This window comes from Stegostoma tigrinum, chromosome 12 (genome assembly GCF_030684315.1).
Source record: "Stegostoma tigrinum isolate sSteTig4 chromosome 12, sSteTig4.hap1, whole genome shotgun sequence".
Lineage (NCBI taxonomy): Eukaryota > Metazoa > Chordata > Chondrichthyes > Orectolobiformes > Stegostomatidae > Stegostoma > Stegostoma tigrinum.
Window position 1 is genome coordinate 4,520,353 of NC_081365.1, and position 18,126 is coordinate 4,538,478.

An 18,126-nucleotide genomic window follows, 5' to 3' on the forward strand; every position below is an offset into this window, starting at 1 on the left:
GCCCAGCCATGTGGTTGAAGTTTCACTTTGGGGGTGACTTTGAGAATAGTGATCAGAATTCTGTAAGTTTTAGAATACTCATGGACAAAGAGAGTGGTCCTAAAGGAAGAGTGATGAATTGGGGGAAGGCCAACTGTAGCAAACTTCAGCAGGAGCTGGGGAATGTGGATTGGAAGCAGCTGTTTGAGGGTAAATCCACATTGGATATGTGGGAGGCTTTTAAAGAGAGATTGATTAGAGCGTAGGACAGACATGTCCCTGTGAAAATGAGAGATAGAAAGGGCACGATTAGGGAAACATGGATGACAGGTGAAGTTGTGAGACTAGCCAAGAGGAAAAAGGAGGTATACATAAGGTCTAGGCAACTGAAAACAGACAAAGCTTTGGAAGAATATTGGGAAAGTAGGAGCAACCTGAAACCAGGAATTAAGAGGGCAAAAAGGAATCATAAAATATCTTCAGCAAACATGGTTAAGGAAAATCCCAAAGCCTTTTATTCATACATAAGGAGCAAGAAGTTAACTAGAGAAAGGGTTGGCCCACCCAAAGACGTGGCGGGGAGTGGGTCTTTAGTTCAGGTGAGGACTTGTTGTGGGGTTGATGTGGGTTTATGTATCACACTGATGCCCAGCCGTCGCAGAACTTCTGAAGACCCACTCCCTGCCATGGACAGGACCATTGTTATCTGCAAGGTCCCCTGCAGAGACTGTGAGAATCACTACATTGGACAGACAGGAAGGAAATTAACAACAAGAGTACATGAACAGCAACTGGCTACAAAAAGACACGACCAGTACTCCCTCATCTCAATCCACATGGGCAAGGAGAACCACCACTTCGACTGGGACAACACCAAGATCCTCGCTCAGGCTAGCACGAGAATTCCTGGAAGCCTGGCACTCAACAAAGCACGCTATTAATAAACACATTGAACTCGACCCCATATACATTCCACTACGAAGGAAACCCAGAAGTAAAGCAATCCATCGCAACGGACCCCAGAGTTTAAAAACCAGGTGCGAAAACACACCGACGCTTTATCAGAGAACACTGAGGATGTTACCCAGCACCGTAATGAAACATCTGCGGAACAACAAACCAGCTCGGCGAGCCAACCAACCTCAACACGGTGGATAATAAGCAGTTTTTTCCCCAGAGTGGGACTCAATTACTAGGGGTCACGATTTCAAGGTGAGGTGGGGGGGAGTTTGAGGGAGATATACGTGGAAAGTTCTTTACGCAGAGGGTGGTGGGTGCCTGGAATGTGTTGCCAGCGGAGATGGTACAGGCGGGCATGGTAGCGTCATTTAAGATTAATCTAGACGGATACGTATATGGACAGGGAGCAGTGGGATACAGATCCTTGGAAAATAGGCGACAGGTTTAGATAGAGGATCTGGATCGGCTCAGGCTTGGAGGGCCGGAGGGTATGTTCCTGTGCTGTAATTTTCTTTGTTCTTCGTTCATACTGAGGTGTATAAAATCATGAGGGGAATAGATAGGATGGATGCATGTCATCCTTTTCCCAGGGATTGGGAATTGAAAACAAGAGGGCACAGGTTTAAGGTGAGAGGGGACAGATTTAAGAAGGACCTGAGGGGCAATTCCTTCACACAGAGAGTGGTGTGTATGTGGAACGGGCTGCCAGAGAAAGGGATTGAGGCAGGTACAATAGCAACATTTAAAAGACTTTTGTATAGGACATGGAAGGGAAGAGTTTAGAGGGATATGGACCAAATATGGGCAATTGAAACTCGCTGAGTGGGCACCATGGTCAGCGTGGACCAGTTTGGGCCAAAGGGCCTGTTTACATGCTGTATTACTGTATGACTCTGTGACCGTACTGATGACTGAGAGTAGACTGATGGGGCAGTAATTAGTCAGGTTGGATTTGTCCTGCTTTTTGTGTATGGATCCGGACAATTTTCCACATTGTTGGGTGGGTATCAGTGTTGGAACAGTACTGAAGGAGCTTGTCTAAGGGAGCGGCAAGTTCTGGAGCGTAAGTCTTCAGTACTGTTGCCGGAATGTTGTCTGGACTCATAGCCTTTGCAGTATCCAGTACCTCAGCCATTTCTTAGTATCATATGGAGTGAATCAAATTGACTGAAAACTTATCTGTGATACTGAGGACTATTGAAGGAGGCCAGAATGGATCATCCACCCATCCCAATCACGCCTATTTGCCAGCATTTGGCCCATATCCCTCTAAACCCATCATACTCATATATGCAGCCAGATGCCTTCAAAATGTCATTGTACCTACCTCCACCACTTCCTCTGGCAGCTCCTTCCACGACTATCTGCACGAGAAAGTGAGACCTCGGTTCCTTTTTAAACCTTTACCCCCTCACGTTAAAGCATTGCACTGAATGCTTCAACATTATCTTTTGCACTTATGTGTTGGGCTCTGAAATAATGTGAAAATGTCATCTAAGCCTTGGAGTCTAGTATTGATCATTTTAGCAGGTGATTTCTTTTTCAGCCATGGATGACATTTCCCACTGTACTGTTTCATTACTGGTATTCAACCATTTAAAATAGATAATGTAACTTTACTTGTAAAATGAGGTGTGGTCTGGAAAAATCATCCAAATAAACAAAATGTTTGATAACAAGGTGTAGAGCTGGATGAACACAGTAGGCCAAGCAGCATCAGAGGAGCAGAAAGGCTGACGTTTCAGGCCGAGACCCTTCATCAGTAACGGAGGAGTGGAAGGGGGCTCTGGAATAAATAGGGAGAGAGGGGGAGACGCATAGAAGATGAATAGAGATGCCTGCTAATACTGCCCATATACAATTCTTAATCTTTTTGCCAACTAATTGATATGCAAGATACCTTGCACAAATAAAATTAGTTTTATTGTTTATTTGGCAGCTCTCTGTCTCACCCTAGTGGCAGGCTCTTGAACACGCTGGAAGTCTGAGCCATTTCGAAGTTCCATTTCAATCAGATCTGTTCACTCGGTCAGTAGTTGAAGGAAAGGAAACAAGGGAATCAGAATTTGTATTTGTGTTTAAAGGACTTCTTTTCTCATAGGTTTCAGTGGACCTATTGTGAAGAACTATTGACAGGTGGATTTTTTTTGAAGAGGTCAATGAAAGAATAGTGACTTTTTTTTAACAAGACATTTCTTAGTTATCACATTGACTTGTGACAACCCCATGTTTATTCGCGACCACCTGCCTGGGTTTATGATTGTCAGGCTTCATTTTACTGCTGTAGATATTGTTCAAAGTAGTTCAGGAGAAACTTGCTGAAAGAAAGAAGCCTCCTATCTCTGCGTTCCTATTTCTGGAAAAGAACCCTTGTGGGTCCATTGTGATACCAAGAGTCCTGCAGTTGCTCTTGCTTCAGAAGCTTCTGAAAGAGTTTGTCAATATTTCCTGAATGACGATGTTACAAAGGCTCCCAGTGACAACTGCATGTGTTCAGTGTCATCCATCTTTATGTTTCAGAATGTCAAGCCAATAGCCATCTGAGCGTCTTAAGCCTGAACATTTTGCCTTTAAGTACCAAGAATTAATTATCCAAAAGTGCTTGTTTTAATCCTGCCTGCAAAGAGAAATCACTTTTATTTCCCTTTACCTGATGCGTGTTTGTGAATATTTTAGCACATCCAGAAAGGATTAAAAAAATTTTCATATTGCACATGGCATGTTCATCAATATGACATCTTTGTGGAATAAGTTTGGTTTTACGGTAAATCAATAATTTTGTGTTTATGAAAGCAATGTGGTTGATGGATTGATTTATTTTAAATCTATCATAGAACAAGCATATGGTTAGTCATATCGGGAACCAGGCAAAATAACTGAATTGATACAAAAACAGAAAGTGCTGAAGGAACTCAGCAGTCCTGGCAGCAACTGAATAAGGATCACTGGATTTGAAACATTAACTCTACTTTCTGTCCACAGATGCTGCCAGACCTGCTGAGTTTCTTCAGCAATTTCTGTACTTGTTTCATATTTATAGCATCTGCAATTCTTTGTTTTACTTTTACATAACTAAATTTTGTGTTGCAGCTGTTGAAATAGTAGGTTTCAAAAAGATAATGCACTTTGTTCCCATTGTGCTCATAACAATGTAGCATCTTTCACAATCCTAATATATCCAAAAACATTTTACGGGCAGTAAAGTACCTTTTGAAGTCACTGTTGGAAATGCATACAGCACAATCTCACAAGCTGTGGTCACCAATTTCAGTTGTGTTAATTGAGGGATAAACATTGGTCAGGGCTCTGCACAACTATCCTGCTGTGCATTGAAAAAATGGCCAGGGGATCTGTTATGACCACTAGGAGGGCAGGAGTATACCTCAGTCCAACATTGACACCTCCACATTACTGGGAGGGAAGACTGGTTTGATGTCTGATCCAAAACCTGACATCGTTGGCTGTGCAGCACAGCTTTAATACTGCACAGAGAGGGTCAGTCAAAATCTTATGCTCAAATCTCAGCATTGGGACTGAAGCCCACACCTGTGTCTCAAAGGCAAGCATGTTACATACTGAACAATGGCAAAACACAATACAGAATCTCCACCATAAACTGTTCCACTTCACCAGTTGATTTTGAGTATGAAGATAACTTAGGAAGAAAAGATTGTTGTGTTGTTCTATTTTAATTTTAAAAATATTCACTAGCCTTTTAACTTGTTACAGGCAATGAATTTGGGCACCCAGAATGGCTGGACTTCCCCCGAATAGGAAATAATGAAAGTTACCATTATGCCAGACGGCAATTTAATCTTCTGGATAATCATCTCCTTCGTTACCGGCAGCTGAACACTTTCGATGCAGACATGAATAAATTGGAAGACAAATATGGTTGGCTCGCGGCACCACCGGTGAGTAGGTGTATTGCCTTGGTCTCAGGCACTGTGTCTATTCCTGTCGCCTCACTTGCTTTCTCTCTCGCTCATGCCCTTTTTCTACTCCTCTTGTGTGCTGCCACTCATTCGCTAATGCTTGCTTTCACTCTAACACCTTCAATCCTACTCTTGCTGTATCTCATACATTCCTCTCACTCTCCTTCAAATCTTACTTTCATCTCTTCCCAAGAGAAATTTATCTCCTTTGTAAGGAGGGTTTGGGTAGTGCTGGAGAGTGAACTGCAGATTTTGAGCTGGTGCTGAGCACTGTATGTTGCTGATTAGTACCAGCATTTCATCATAAGCACTGGGTCAAACGGAGTATAGAGGGTTTGCACAAAATGGGAGGATAATGAGAGTCCACTTCAGAGACTGAAGCTGAAGTAAGTCTGACATTCACTTGAGAGACATTGAGCTTTTACAGAGCAACTTCAAGGAGTAACTGTGTAACTTGATTCGTGGAAGAATATTAGAGTCACACAAGGATACAGCACAGAAACAGACCCTTTGGCCCAACTCGTCCTTGCCAACCAGATATCCTAAACCATTCCAGTCCCATTTGTTAGCATTTGAAACATGTTCCTCTAAGTCCTTCCTATTCATATACCCATCCAGATGACTTTTAAATGTCGCAATTGAATCCATCTCCTCCAGCTCCTTTGACAGCTCTTCTGTAATGGGGACTCTTTTCAAGACCACTATTTATTTCCCCAAATTCTCTAGCCTCCATGTCCTTCATAGTAAATGCTGACATGAAATATTTATTTAGTATCTTGACCATCTCCATGCATAGATGGTCACTCTTCAAGTTCTGCTCTGAATGAGTTGAGGAAGGGAAGGTTAAAACAAACACTAAATACTCCTGTTGCTGAAAATCTGAAATAAAATCAAGAAATGCTGGAAGTATACAACAGGTCAGGGAGCGTTGATGGAAAGACAAACGTAAGAATCAGGAGCAGGAGTAAACAATTCAGCCTCTTGACCCCATTCCGTCAGATCGTGGCTGATCTGACTATAACCTCGTATCCATGTTCCTGCTTGGTCTGAGGTAATAAAGTGTGGAGCTGGATGAACACAGCAGGCCAAGCAGCATCTCAGGAGCACAAGCTTTTGTGCTCCTGAGATGCTGCTTGGCCTGCTGTGTTCATCCAGCTCCACACTTTATTACCTTGGATTCTCCAGCATCTGCAGTTCCCATTATCACTCCTGCTTGATCTGCTAGCCTTTCACTTCTTGCTCAACAAGAATCTGCCTACTACCATCTCCAAAGTATCCGAGAACTATGTTTCCACCACCTTTGCAGGAAGAGTGTTCCAAAGACTCATGATCCTCTGAGACAAAAAAAAGTCACCTAATCTTTTTTTAATTGGGCAGCCCTTGATGTTTATAAAGTGACTGTAGTTCTTGCTTCTCCCACAAGAGGACACATCCTCTTCACAGCTATCCTGGCAAGATCCCTCAGTCTGAAAAGGCCTTAAATGAGGCGGTAAGTATTGTACATAGTAGTTTAAATCATTCTCATCTGTGCCCTGTATAATTGAAGTATGACCTCTCTGTTTTTATATTCACTTCCCCTCATGATAAATTGTAACATTCCATTTGCTTTCCTAATTACGTACAGTACCGGCATACTAACCTTTTGCATTTTATGCATGAGGGCATCCATATACCTCTGCATTTCACATCTCTTCAATGGCTTACCTTTTTGATAAAATGCTGCTTTTTTTTCCATTCTTCCTCCAAAATAGACAGTTTCACATTTTGCCACATCTTTTCCACTCACTGAACCAATCAATTTTATAAGCTCCTTTCTGTCCTCTTCACAGCTTACTTGCCCATCTATCTTTGTGTCATCAACAAGTTTGGCAATCATATCTTGCATCTGTAGAACTATAGAAATGATCCAGTGCAGAAAGGAGCTATTCTGCCCATCTTGTCCATGCCAATCCCTTCACACAATTCATATAATTAGTAAAAAGCTGAGGTCCCAGCTCCGATCGCCATGGCACATCACTGGTTACAGCTTGCCAGGCCCAGGCTGAAATAGGCCCTTCACACCTCCTGTTTGCTTCTCTCAGACACCCACTCTTCTTTTCCTACCAAAATGCTGCTCCCACAGTCTTCATTTTCCACAATAACCTTGGATGTGGCATCTCATCTAAGGCTTTGTGAGGGGTAGGTCATGCCTTACAAACCTTATCGAGTTTTTTGAGGATGTGACTAGAAAAGTTGATGAGGGTCGAGCTGTGGATGTGGTGTATATGGACTTCAGTAAGGCATTTGATAAGGTTCCCCATGGTAGGCTCATTCAGAAGGTCAGGAGGAATGGGATACAGGGGAACTTAGCTGCTTGGATACAGAATTGGCTGGCCAACAGAAGACAGCGAGTGGTTGTAGAAGGAAAATATTCTGCCTGGAAGTCAGTGGTGAGTGGAGTTCCACAGGGCTCTGTCCTTGGGCCTCTACTGTTTGTAATTTTTATTAATGACTTGGATGAGGGGATTGAAGGATGGGTCAGCAAGTTTGCAGACGACACAAAGGTCGGAGGTGTCGTTGACAGTGTAGAGGGCTGTTGTAGGCTGCAGCGGGACATTGACAGGATGCAGAGATGGGCTGAGAGGTGGCAGATGGAGTTCAACCTGGATAAATGCGAGGTGATGCATTTTGGAAGGTCGAATTTGAAAGCTGAGTACAGGATTAAGGATAGGATTCTTGGCAGCGTGGAGGAACAGAGGGATCTTGGTGTGCAGATACATAGATCCCTTAAAATGGCCACCCAAGTGGACAGGGTTGTTAAGAAAGCATATGGTGTTTTGGTTTTCATTAACAGGGGGATTGAGTTTAAGAGTCGTGAGATCTTGTTGCAGCTCTATAAAACTTTGGTTAGACCGCACTTGGAATACTGCGTCCAGTTCTGGGCGCCCTATTATAGGAAAGATGTGGATGCTTTGGAGAGGGTTCAGAGGAGGTTTACCAGGATGCTGCCTGGACTGGAGGGCTTATCTTATGAAGAGAGGTTGACTGAGCTCAGTCTCTTTTCATTGGAGAAAAGGAGGAGGAGAGGGGACCTAATTGAGGTATACAAGATAATGAGAGGCATAGATAGAGTTGATAGCCAGACACTATTTCCCAGGGCAGAAAAGGCTAGCACGAGGGGTCATAGTTTTAAGCTGGTTGGTGGAAAGTATAGAGGGGATGTCAGAGGCAGGTTCTTTACGCAGAGAGTTGTGAGAGCATGGAATGCGTTGCCAGCAGCAGTTGTGGAAGCAAGGTCATTGGGGTCATTTAAGAGACTGCTGGACATGTATATGGTGACAGAAATTTGAGGGTGCATACATGAGGATCAATGGTCGGCACAACATTGTGGGCTGAAGGGCCTGTTCTGTGCTGTACTGTTCTATGTTCTATGTTCTATGACAGTACATCCATTGGTTCTCTTTTATCCATGGGACATGTTGCCACTTCAAACAAGTCCAATGGATTGGTCAACAAGACAGATGTTAAGCTAACTGGATTGTAGTTTCCTGCTGGCTGCGTCCTCTCCTTTTGAATAAAGGAGTTGTGTTTGCTATCTTCTAATCAATGGACCATCCCCTAATCAAATATTTTGGAAAATTAAATCCAAAGCATCAACTATTGTACGAGCCACTGCTTTTAACATTTTGGCATGAATTATCAGAAAGACTACATGGCCCCAACAATTTAGAATTATAGAATCATTCGGATTAGAAAAGGCCCTTTGGTCCATCAGGTCTGTACTACCAAAATAACTCAATTACACTTCTACTTTCCAGCACTAGGCCCGTTGCCTTAAATGTTATGACATTTAAAGTGTTCACCCAAATACTTTTTAAAGATTGTGAAGTTAAATTTTGTCCAGCTCTAGCATAACCTCCCTGGTGGAATAACTTATGACTGATAAAGGCAAGTATTCCCTATACCTTATTGACTACTCTATTAAACCATCCTTCCACCTTCAGGGATCTGTAGACAAACATCCCAACATGCCACCGTTCCTCAGAGCAGCAGAAACCCTGCTATTCATTGAGGACTCCCTTGTCTTGTTACTTCTCCCAAAGTGCATCACCCGCACTTTTCAAGGTTGAATTCCATCTGACCCATTTATACCCTTCTGTAACCTAAGAATTTCCTCCTCATTGTCAATCACCTGGCCAATTGTCTGTCATATGCAAATGTACTTAACATCCCAACCCCCCCATTCTCATCTACTACATTTATGAATATCACAAACAGCAGGAGACCCAGATCTGATCTCTGAGGTAAGAGAGACAACAGCTAGCAGTATTATTAATGGACCGTTAATCCAGAGACCCAGGTTTGAAAGATTTTAGCTTGTTATAAAATCTGGAATTTGGAGACTAATGATGACCATTGTCAGAAAAACATATCTAGTTCACTCATATCCTTTATTGAAGGAAACTACCATCCCCACCTCGCCTGGCCTTTGTGTGACACCAGAGCCACAGCAATATGGTTGACTCTCAACTTTCAGCTGGGCAATTAGGAATGGGCAATAAATGCTGGCCTAGCCAGTGATGTTCACATCCAATCTCCAACCATACAAGCAGCATTCCACCACCACCCTCTGTCTGCTAGCACTAAGCCAATTTTGAACCCATTTGCCAAGGTACTTTGGATTGCATGTTCTTTATCAACCTCCTATGTGGGACCTTATCAAAGGCTTTACTGAAATCCGTATAAAACATATCAACTGCATTACTCTCGTCTGTATACGTTGTCACAGCCACAAAAAATCCAACCAGATTTGTTAGGCATGACTTCTCTCAGTTTCCCCAGTACCGCTCTTCTGGTTGTCTCTGATTTTCTTGAGTTCCTTCCTCCTTCCCTATTTTCTGATTTATCACTGACTCTGGGATGTTATTTGTATCCTCTAATTTTTTTTGGTGAAGACTGATGCAAAATACCTGTTCAATTTGTCTGCTTTTGCCCACAAGGCCGTCACAGTGGCTCAGTGGTCAGCACAGCTGCCTCACAGCACCAGAGACCCGGGTTCAATTCCAGCCTCAGGCGACTGTCTGTGTGGAGTTTGCACATTCTCCCTGTGTCTGCCTGGGTTTCCTCTGTGTGCTCCGGTTTCCTCCCACAGTCCAAAGATGTGCAGGCTGGGTGGATTGGTCATGCTAAATTGCCCGTAGTGCTCAGGGATATGTCCTTAGACACATTGGCCATGGAAAATGTGGAGTTGCAGGAAAAATGTAGAGGGCTGGATCTAGAAGGGATGCTCTTCGGAGAGTCGGTGTTGACTTATTGGGCCGAATGACCTGCTTCTACATTCTAGGAATTCTATTATTATTACTTCTCACTTCTTGTAGGATTTACGCTCATTTTGTTAACTCTTCTCTTTAAATATTTATCGAAACTTTTACTTTTTAAAAATATTTTTGCTGACTTTGTGTTATACTCTAACTTTTCCCTTTTCTAAAATTATTCTTTGCTTTTTGTTTATATTCAGCCCAATTTTCAGTCCGGCCACCTGTCCATGTTTTCTTTAAATTTGATACATAGCATCATAGAATCCCTACAGTGTGGAAACAGGCCCTTTCGCCCAACAAGCCCACACTGACCCTCGGAGTACCCACCCAAACCCATCCCCCTATAACCCACCCAATGCAAAAATCCCTGAACACTACGGGCAATTTAGCATGTCCAATCCACCTCGCCTGCACTTCCTCAAAAACTTAATCAAGTTAGTGAGGTATGACTTCCCCTTCACAAAACTACGTTGCCTATCACTAATACACCCACCTATTTCCTCTCCAATAATTTCCCTGCCACTGACGTAAGGTTTACGGCCTGTAATTAGCTGGATTATCCTTGCCACCCTTCTTAAACAAAGGAACAATATTGGCTATTCTGCAATCTTCTGAGACCTCCTCTATAGCTATTGAGGATATAAAGATTTCTGTCAAGGCCCCAGCACATTCCTCCCCTGCCTCTGTGTATTCTGGGACATATTCCATCAGGCTCTGGGGACTTGTTCACCGTAATGTTTTTCAAGACCTAAATACCACCCCCCTTTTGATCTCAATGACCCAAACTATCTACACACCCTTTTCCAGATTCAGCATCCACCAAGCCCTTCTCTATGATGAATATTAATGCAAAATACTCATTGAATACCTAGATAATAAAGTGTGAAGCTGGATGAACACAGCAGGCCAAGCAGCATCTCAGGAGCACAAAAGCTGATGTTTTGGGCCTAGATCTTTCATCAGAGAGGAGGATGGGGAGAGGGCTCTGGAATAAATAGGGAGAGAGGGGGAGGTGGACTGAAGATGGAAAGAAAGGAAGATAGGTGGAGAGGAGAGTATAGGTGGGGAGGTAGGGAGGGGATAGGCAGTTCCCATTATCTCTCACTTAATGAATACCTCGTCCTTTTCCTCAGGCTCCACACACAAATTCCACCTCTGACCTTGAGTGGGCCAGCTATCTCCCTGGCTACCATCAGGGAAGGTGTTATTAACGGTACTATGAAGCAGCACCTGCTTAACTGTAACCTGCTCAGTGATGCCCAGTTTGTGTTCCACCAGGGCTACACAGCTCCTGACTCTTTACAGCCTTAATTCAAACGTGGGCATAAGAGCTGAATTCTAGAGGTGAGGCATGTGCCAGCCCTTAACTCCAGTTTTACAAGAGCAAAAAAACCTTGATGCCACAATCTGTAAAATGCGAAATCAGAGTTAAACACTAGTTGGAGTCGTACATGCACATAGGAAGATGGCAGTGGCTGAGAAAGGCCAGTCATCTCAGCTCCAAGTCATCTCTGCAGGAGTTCCTCAGGGTAGTGTCTTTGGCTCAACCATCTTCAGCTGCTTCATCAATGACCTTTCCTCCATCATAAAGTCAGAAGTGAGCTTCATCATTCACTGATGTTTGCACAATGTTCAACATCATTCGTGAGTCCTCAGGTACTGAAGCAGTCAATGCTCAAAGGCAACAAGATCTCGACAATATCCAGGCATGGACTGAAAATTGGCAACTAACATTTGCACCATACAAATACCAGGCAATGACTATGTCCAGTAGGAGAGAATCTAACTACTGACATCTAAGGAGATAAGGGAGGGGCACTCACCATCCGAACTTGGAAATATATCACGGCTGTTTCAGTATCACCAAGTCAAAATCCTAGGATTCCCCCTATAACAGCATTGTGTTTCTATTTACAACACATGGGCAACAGCAGTTCAAGAAGGCAGATCACTACCATATTCTCAAGAGCAGTTAGGGATAGACAATAAATGGTGACCTAGCCTGCAGTGCCTCACATCTCGTGATGGAATTTTAAAAAGAAAATTTACTCCCCAATTACTTGGCCTCGGGTACCATGGCGTGATGATCATCTTGCTCGCCTGCCCTGTGGTTTTCACGTCATCCATCATTCAGAACTGAGGAAGAGTTATAGCAGATTTGAAATATTAACTCTGTTTTGGTCTCTCCACAGGTGCTACCAGACCTGCTGAGGTTCTCTAGCATTCTGTGTTTGTTTCAAATTCCCAGCATCTGTAGTTTGCCTTTATTCTGTAAATACAGTTCAATTTCTGGTAAATGGTAATCCCCAGGGCGTTAATAGACAGCTGTTCAGTGACAATGATGTTGCCATTGAATGTAAAGGTGTAATGGTTCTGTTCTGACTTGTTGGATATGGTTGCTGCCTTCAACTTTTGTGGCGCCAGTGTTACTTGTTGAATTTAGACATGGCCTGCAAGGAGTCAAAAATGGTGTTGAACATTGTGCAATCATGAGCAAACATCCTCATTCTGAACTTATGATGGGAGAATGTCATTGAAGAAGCAGAGAAAACAGTTGAGCCTCGGAGACGAACCTGAGGAACTCCTGCGATTGGGACAATTGACAATCAACTACATGAAGTGCCAGCTGTGACCACATGTACTGGAGAGATTTCCCCTGATTCTTATTGGTGTTTGGTTTTGCTAGGGCTCCTTTTGGCTAATACATTAGACAACACTGGACGGTACTGCATTGAAGCAAACCAGCACCAGTGTCCTTATGGAGAGACTAAATAGAACATTGCAGGAGGATTTTGATGACCCTAGCAGAGGGCGGAAGGAAGTTTAACTTCAAGACTCTACAGTGAGAGCAAGCATAACAAAACTTTAGAAATTAAAGCAGCAGCTTAACTGACTAACTACTGACAAAATCTTATTGGAAGAGAAATGGAGACGGAAATGCCTTCAGGAAGGAGCAGATAAAAAATCCCATTGTAGACAGGCCAAGGGTTACAGAAGTTTAAACAAAAATAAGGATCAGTAACCCAATAACTAGAGTAAGGAATATATGAGAGTGCACAATTCATTAGTAGGGTTAGAGGTATTATTTAATTGAGAAGGACATGGATATACATCTGTAATGGAGATATGGATTAAGTTAGAGCAGGATTGAAAATTTAATATTCTTGTGTGTAAAATTTTCAAATGAGATGGAGAGGAATAAAAATTGTGAGCAGCTGTCTGTGTAATTGAAGAAACCTATCAGTGCTCGAATATAAAAGTGTATTTGGGAGCTGCATTTATATAGATTCTCTCAGAACACAGAAGAACAAAATGGACAATGGAACAAATCTCTGTATTACAAGCTGGTGGACAGAAACACATGAAGAAATTAAAATCTCACCTGACTTAAATGATGTGTGGCTTTCAAGCTATTCAAAAACATGGACTCTCATCATTCCCTCTCTTGGATCCTGTCAATTGCTACCCCCCTCTCCTAGCCACTTCCAACCTCCATCACTCTCTTTCACCCTCTCTCTCCCACCCCACCTCATTCCTCCACCCCCTCTCCCACCTTGAGGAAAATTAATTTTTCCAGTTACCAAGATGACCAATTAAATACCTTATTTATATCAGGCTTTAAATAAAAAGATCTTATCAACCAGATTTATCACACAAGTGTGGCATAGTGCATTTTAGTCAGAAGAACACTGAAAAACAATTAAATTAGGGCGTTCAGTTCTGAAGAGTAGAAGGACCTGGGTGTATATGTGTACAGATCACTGAAGATAGTAGGATAAGTGAAAAGAGCAGGTCATAAGGCACGCAGTATTCTCAGCTTTATTAATAAGGACATAGAGTGCAAGTGCAAAATGGTGATATTGAACTTGTACAAGACACTTGTTAGACCTCAGTGTATTGTGTACAGTTGTGGGCACCACATTACAGGAATGGTATGAACACATTGGAGACGGTGCAGAACAATTTCTAAGAATGGTTCTGGAAATGAGAAACTTCAGCGATGGCGATGGATTGGAGAAGGTGGGACTGTTCTCCCTGGAGAGAAGAAGGCTGAGGGGAGATTTCGAAAGGGGTTTTCAAGACCGTGAGCTGCCTGGTAGAGTAGGTAGTCAGAAACAGATCCCGCTTATAAAAGGAACAATAATGAGAGGGCATGGAGTTAAAGTGATGTGTGAAAAAAAAGCAAGCATGAGCTGAAAAAATGTTTTTCACTCAGTGAGTAGTTCGTGTCTGGAATCCACTGCATGGGACTATGATGGAGACATGTTCAGTTAAGGCTTTCAAGAGGGTATTGGATGGTTATTTGGACAGAAATAATGTGCTGGGATATGGAGAAAAATCAGAAGATTGGCCAAGGTAATGAAGCTCATTTGAAGAGCCAGTGCGCAGACACAGTAAGCTGAATATCCGCCTTCTTCATTGTAACAATTCTGAGATTGTGTGACTAAAACAGAAATTGCCGGAAAGTCCTGGCAAGGCTGGCAGCATCTGTGGAGAGAAATCAAAGTTAACATTTCGGGTCCAGTAACCCTTCCTTCTTCTGTTATGAAGTTCTGAAATTTATTTTGTATTGTAACTGGTGGGGTTGTGGGAATGGAGGAACAGTGTAGTCCTGTAGCTTCAGTCATAGCAGCATGCACACAAACACCAAAGTGACGAACGCATGGGACTGATCAATAGAAACATAAAAGGACTATTTAAACTGTCTTAACATAATTCCCAGCATGTGCTTTTGTTCAGCTTTGAAATACAAAAGCCATTATGTTTACAGCAAGATCCTGCAAACAGCAGTGAGACCAGAAATCAGTTATTCCACGTTACAATGGTGTTGGCTCAGTTATTGGCCCAGACACTGCAATCAGCAGCTTCTTCTTTTAACTATGTTGTAAATCATTGGCGCTTACCTGAAGCACCAGAAACAGATGGTTTGATGTCTCAGCTGAAATATATACCTTCAACAGTGTAGCATTCCTGCAATACTGGACTGGAACATCACTCCAGATGGTGCGCTAAAACCTGTGATTAGACACATAGGCAAGGAGAGAGAACAGACATTTTCAACAAAATAAGCCTCAAAGCCAGACATCATGCTTGGTAATCGAAGCTCAGGTATTGCTCTGCATAATACATATCATCAACATTAGCTATGACCTTGAAAATTGTTCTGAAGTCTTCAACCACAGCCTTTATATCTGTGCACTCCAAATTCTGAGCAAAATCCATGTAAATACACTTGTTTGCTTGTCGCTAAAACTTAAATCTTAGGATTTTAAAACTATAACATTATAATTAATTATGCTTTAGTAATTTACATAAGCAAATGTCCAGCATCTGCTCTTGTGTTAACAGAACTGGGCTATTTAATAACTGCTGATTTTTTTTTTCTGATAAGATATACTGTCTGTTGTGGTTTGCACTGGTTTCTTATTTGGGCTGATGAATGTAGCGAAGTTGTGCAGAGTACTTTTGAATTGGAAGGCAGGAAGTTAGAATTTGTTTGTAAAAATGATAGGGGAATGAATGCATAGTCCCTTTAACAGGTGATGTGCAGTTTCTAGGCTTGATTTAAGTAAAAACGTGTTTGTAAGCAGCAGAATAGGTACTGCCAGCTCTGAAATTGAAACATGTTTCAATTGGCCGTGTGATTAGAAACCTTCGGTTTATTTTGATGTTTTACAACGAGCTGGAATCAGCCAATTAATTTAAACCAAGCACTTCGAGATTGAAAAGCAATCGAACTTAAATCTGATGGTTTTGACAACTTTGGACCAATCTTATGATAAGAAAATTGACAGGTCATTGAGAGTATATAAGAAGAGGGTCTTTCAAAATCAGTGTGAAAGCAAACTGTCACCTGAAGAGGAAATATCTGACACTCTCAGAAATCTCTAAGCTCTCTGAGAAAACACCATCTATCTATAAAGAGTACCACAGCATTTCTAGCTAAAAGTCCTCACAAAAGAATTCACAGAGTAAACATTCCTGACAGAAAGATCAGCGAATGGAAGGCATTTATGACTACTGAGACAGCAGAGAAGGCTGAACATTCCGGAAGACACACCATGTATGGACTTTGAGAGTCTAAGTTTTAATTTAGTTTTCTATTATTTGCGTTTATGTAAGTGGGATATGTGTTTATTAGAACAGCATACCAGTAGAATTTTGTTCTGTTTGGGATTAGTTAGGAGTTAATGGGGATTTGTGCAATTTGTTAGTAGCTCTGTTAATTTGTTCGCTGTTCGAGTTAAATAAATAAATTATTATTGTTGCTTATAAAGTAAATATAAGTGGTTTTCTTTCATTTAACCTCCGTTTTTTTAACAGATTTAGATGAGGTGAGCTTCACAAGGTGTTTTATGTTTAATTATTAGAAGGGAACTTCTACTCCAGTCCTAACGGATTGGGAGCTTGTGTTTTGATTTGAATTATCAGAGGGGTTCAACTTCCCCTTCCTAACATGAGACAATTAGTAAGTATTCTTGCACAAATAATGATGAATGGTGTCAACTAATGGGATTGTGAGCAACCAATACTCTGTGAATTCTTTTCTGAAGACTTCTAGCTAGAAATGTCGTGGTACTTTTTATGGATAGATGATGCTTTCTCAGAGAGCTTAGAGATTTCCATGAGTATTAGATGTTTCCTCTCCAGGTGACGGTTTGCTTTCACCCTGATTTTGAAAGACCGTCTTCTTGTATACTCCCAATGACCTGTCAATTTTCTTATAGGATTGGTCCAAAGTTGTCAAAACCATTAGACTTAAATTCCATTGCTTTTCAGACTCGAAGTGCTTGGTTTAAATTAGTTGGCTGCCTATGCACAGCCAGTGTAATTTCTTGGGTTTGATTAGATTGATCATGTAAAATAATTAGAATAAAATAATAGATGACTTGGAGCATGCTGGCAGATAATTGCATAGATTTTCTTCTACATAAGCTTGCAGAATATCCCCATATTGATTAAATATACCTACCATCTTCCAAACCCAGTCCTATTGCCATAGCTTTTACCCTGACGGCAACGTATGCCCACATCAATATTTGAGAATTGAGAATGTTTAGTTCTATGTTTTTCACTCAGTGGTTAGCAGCTTCACTTCTGAGTCAAATTTTTTTTGATTTAAGTACCACTCTGGCAACATGAGTCATAATCCAGATCGATTTCTGATGCAGTATTGAGAAAATATTGCATTGTTCTCATCTTTTGGGTTAGGTATTAATGTAAGACTTCATTTACGTAACAGATCCCATGGCACTATTTCGACAAAAAGCAGTGATATTCTTCAAGAGTACAGACCAAAATTTATCCCTCCAACTTATTACCGAACAGACTGTCTGGTCACTTTCCAATTGAGGCACCTTGCCTTGTGAAAATTGGTCATGTTGTAACGATGATGTCACCTCATTGGCTAAAAAAACACTTTGGGAAGTTTCAAGGCTCTGTTATGTGAATGAATGCAATTCTCCTTCCAATGACCAGTTCTCCGTGTTGCTGTCTGCATGTGAAGGAGGTGGATGTAGTCCCACTCTAACAGCTGCTTTGTCCTAGATGTTGCAGATTTTCCCAAGTGTTGGTGGACCTGCAATCATTCAGGTCAACAGAGAATATTCCTTCACACTTCTGAGTTGGGCATTATAGATGGTGAGTTGCTCCCTGCAGGATCCCTAAACTCTGAGCTGCTGTTAAAAATAGAACAGAAATTTATTGTCACATAGTTCTTTCATAAGTCATCTACATCAATGACAGAAGCCATACTTAATAAGAAAAGAAAAGTAAAGTTAAGGCAAAGCTCATTACAGCATCCGGGTTTGGGAGAGCCGATGAAGGAATACCCTGAAGACACAGCCAGGACAAGACCTCTATGCTGCACCACTGGAACGCTGGGCTGGAAGCCTCCATTGAAGAAGACTGCCGTGCCAGGTTGAGACCTCCAGCCCTGGATGAGACCACTTGCT

The 18,126-nt window shown here is 41.9% G+C and overlaps 1 protein-coding gene across 6 annotated transcripts in view; it reads left to right on the forward strand.

Moving 5' to 3' along the window:
• The window catches only part of gbe1b (glucan (1,4-alpha-), branching enzyme 1b), a 529,949-nt gene that overhangs the window by 444,008 nt on the left and 67,815 nt on the right, over positions 1-18,126 (forward strand). For all 6 annotated transcript variants that reach the window (XM_059650083.1, XM_059650082.1, XM_048540405.2 and 3 more), the window contains exon 13: positions 4,669-4,853. In XM_059650083.1, coding sequence (XP_059506066.1) covers positions 4,669-4,853 — 185 coding nt within the window. The remainder of the gene's footprint in view (positions 1-4,668; positions 4,854-18,126) is intronic.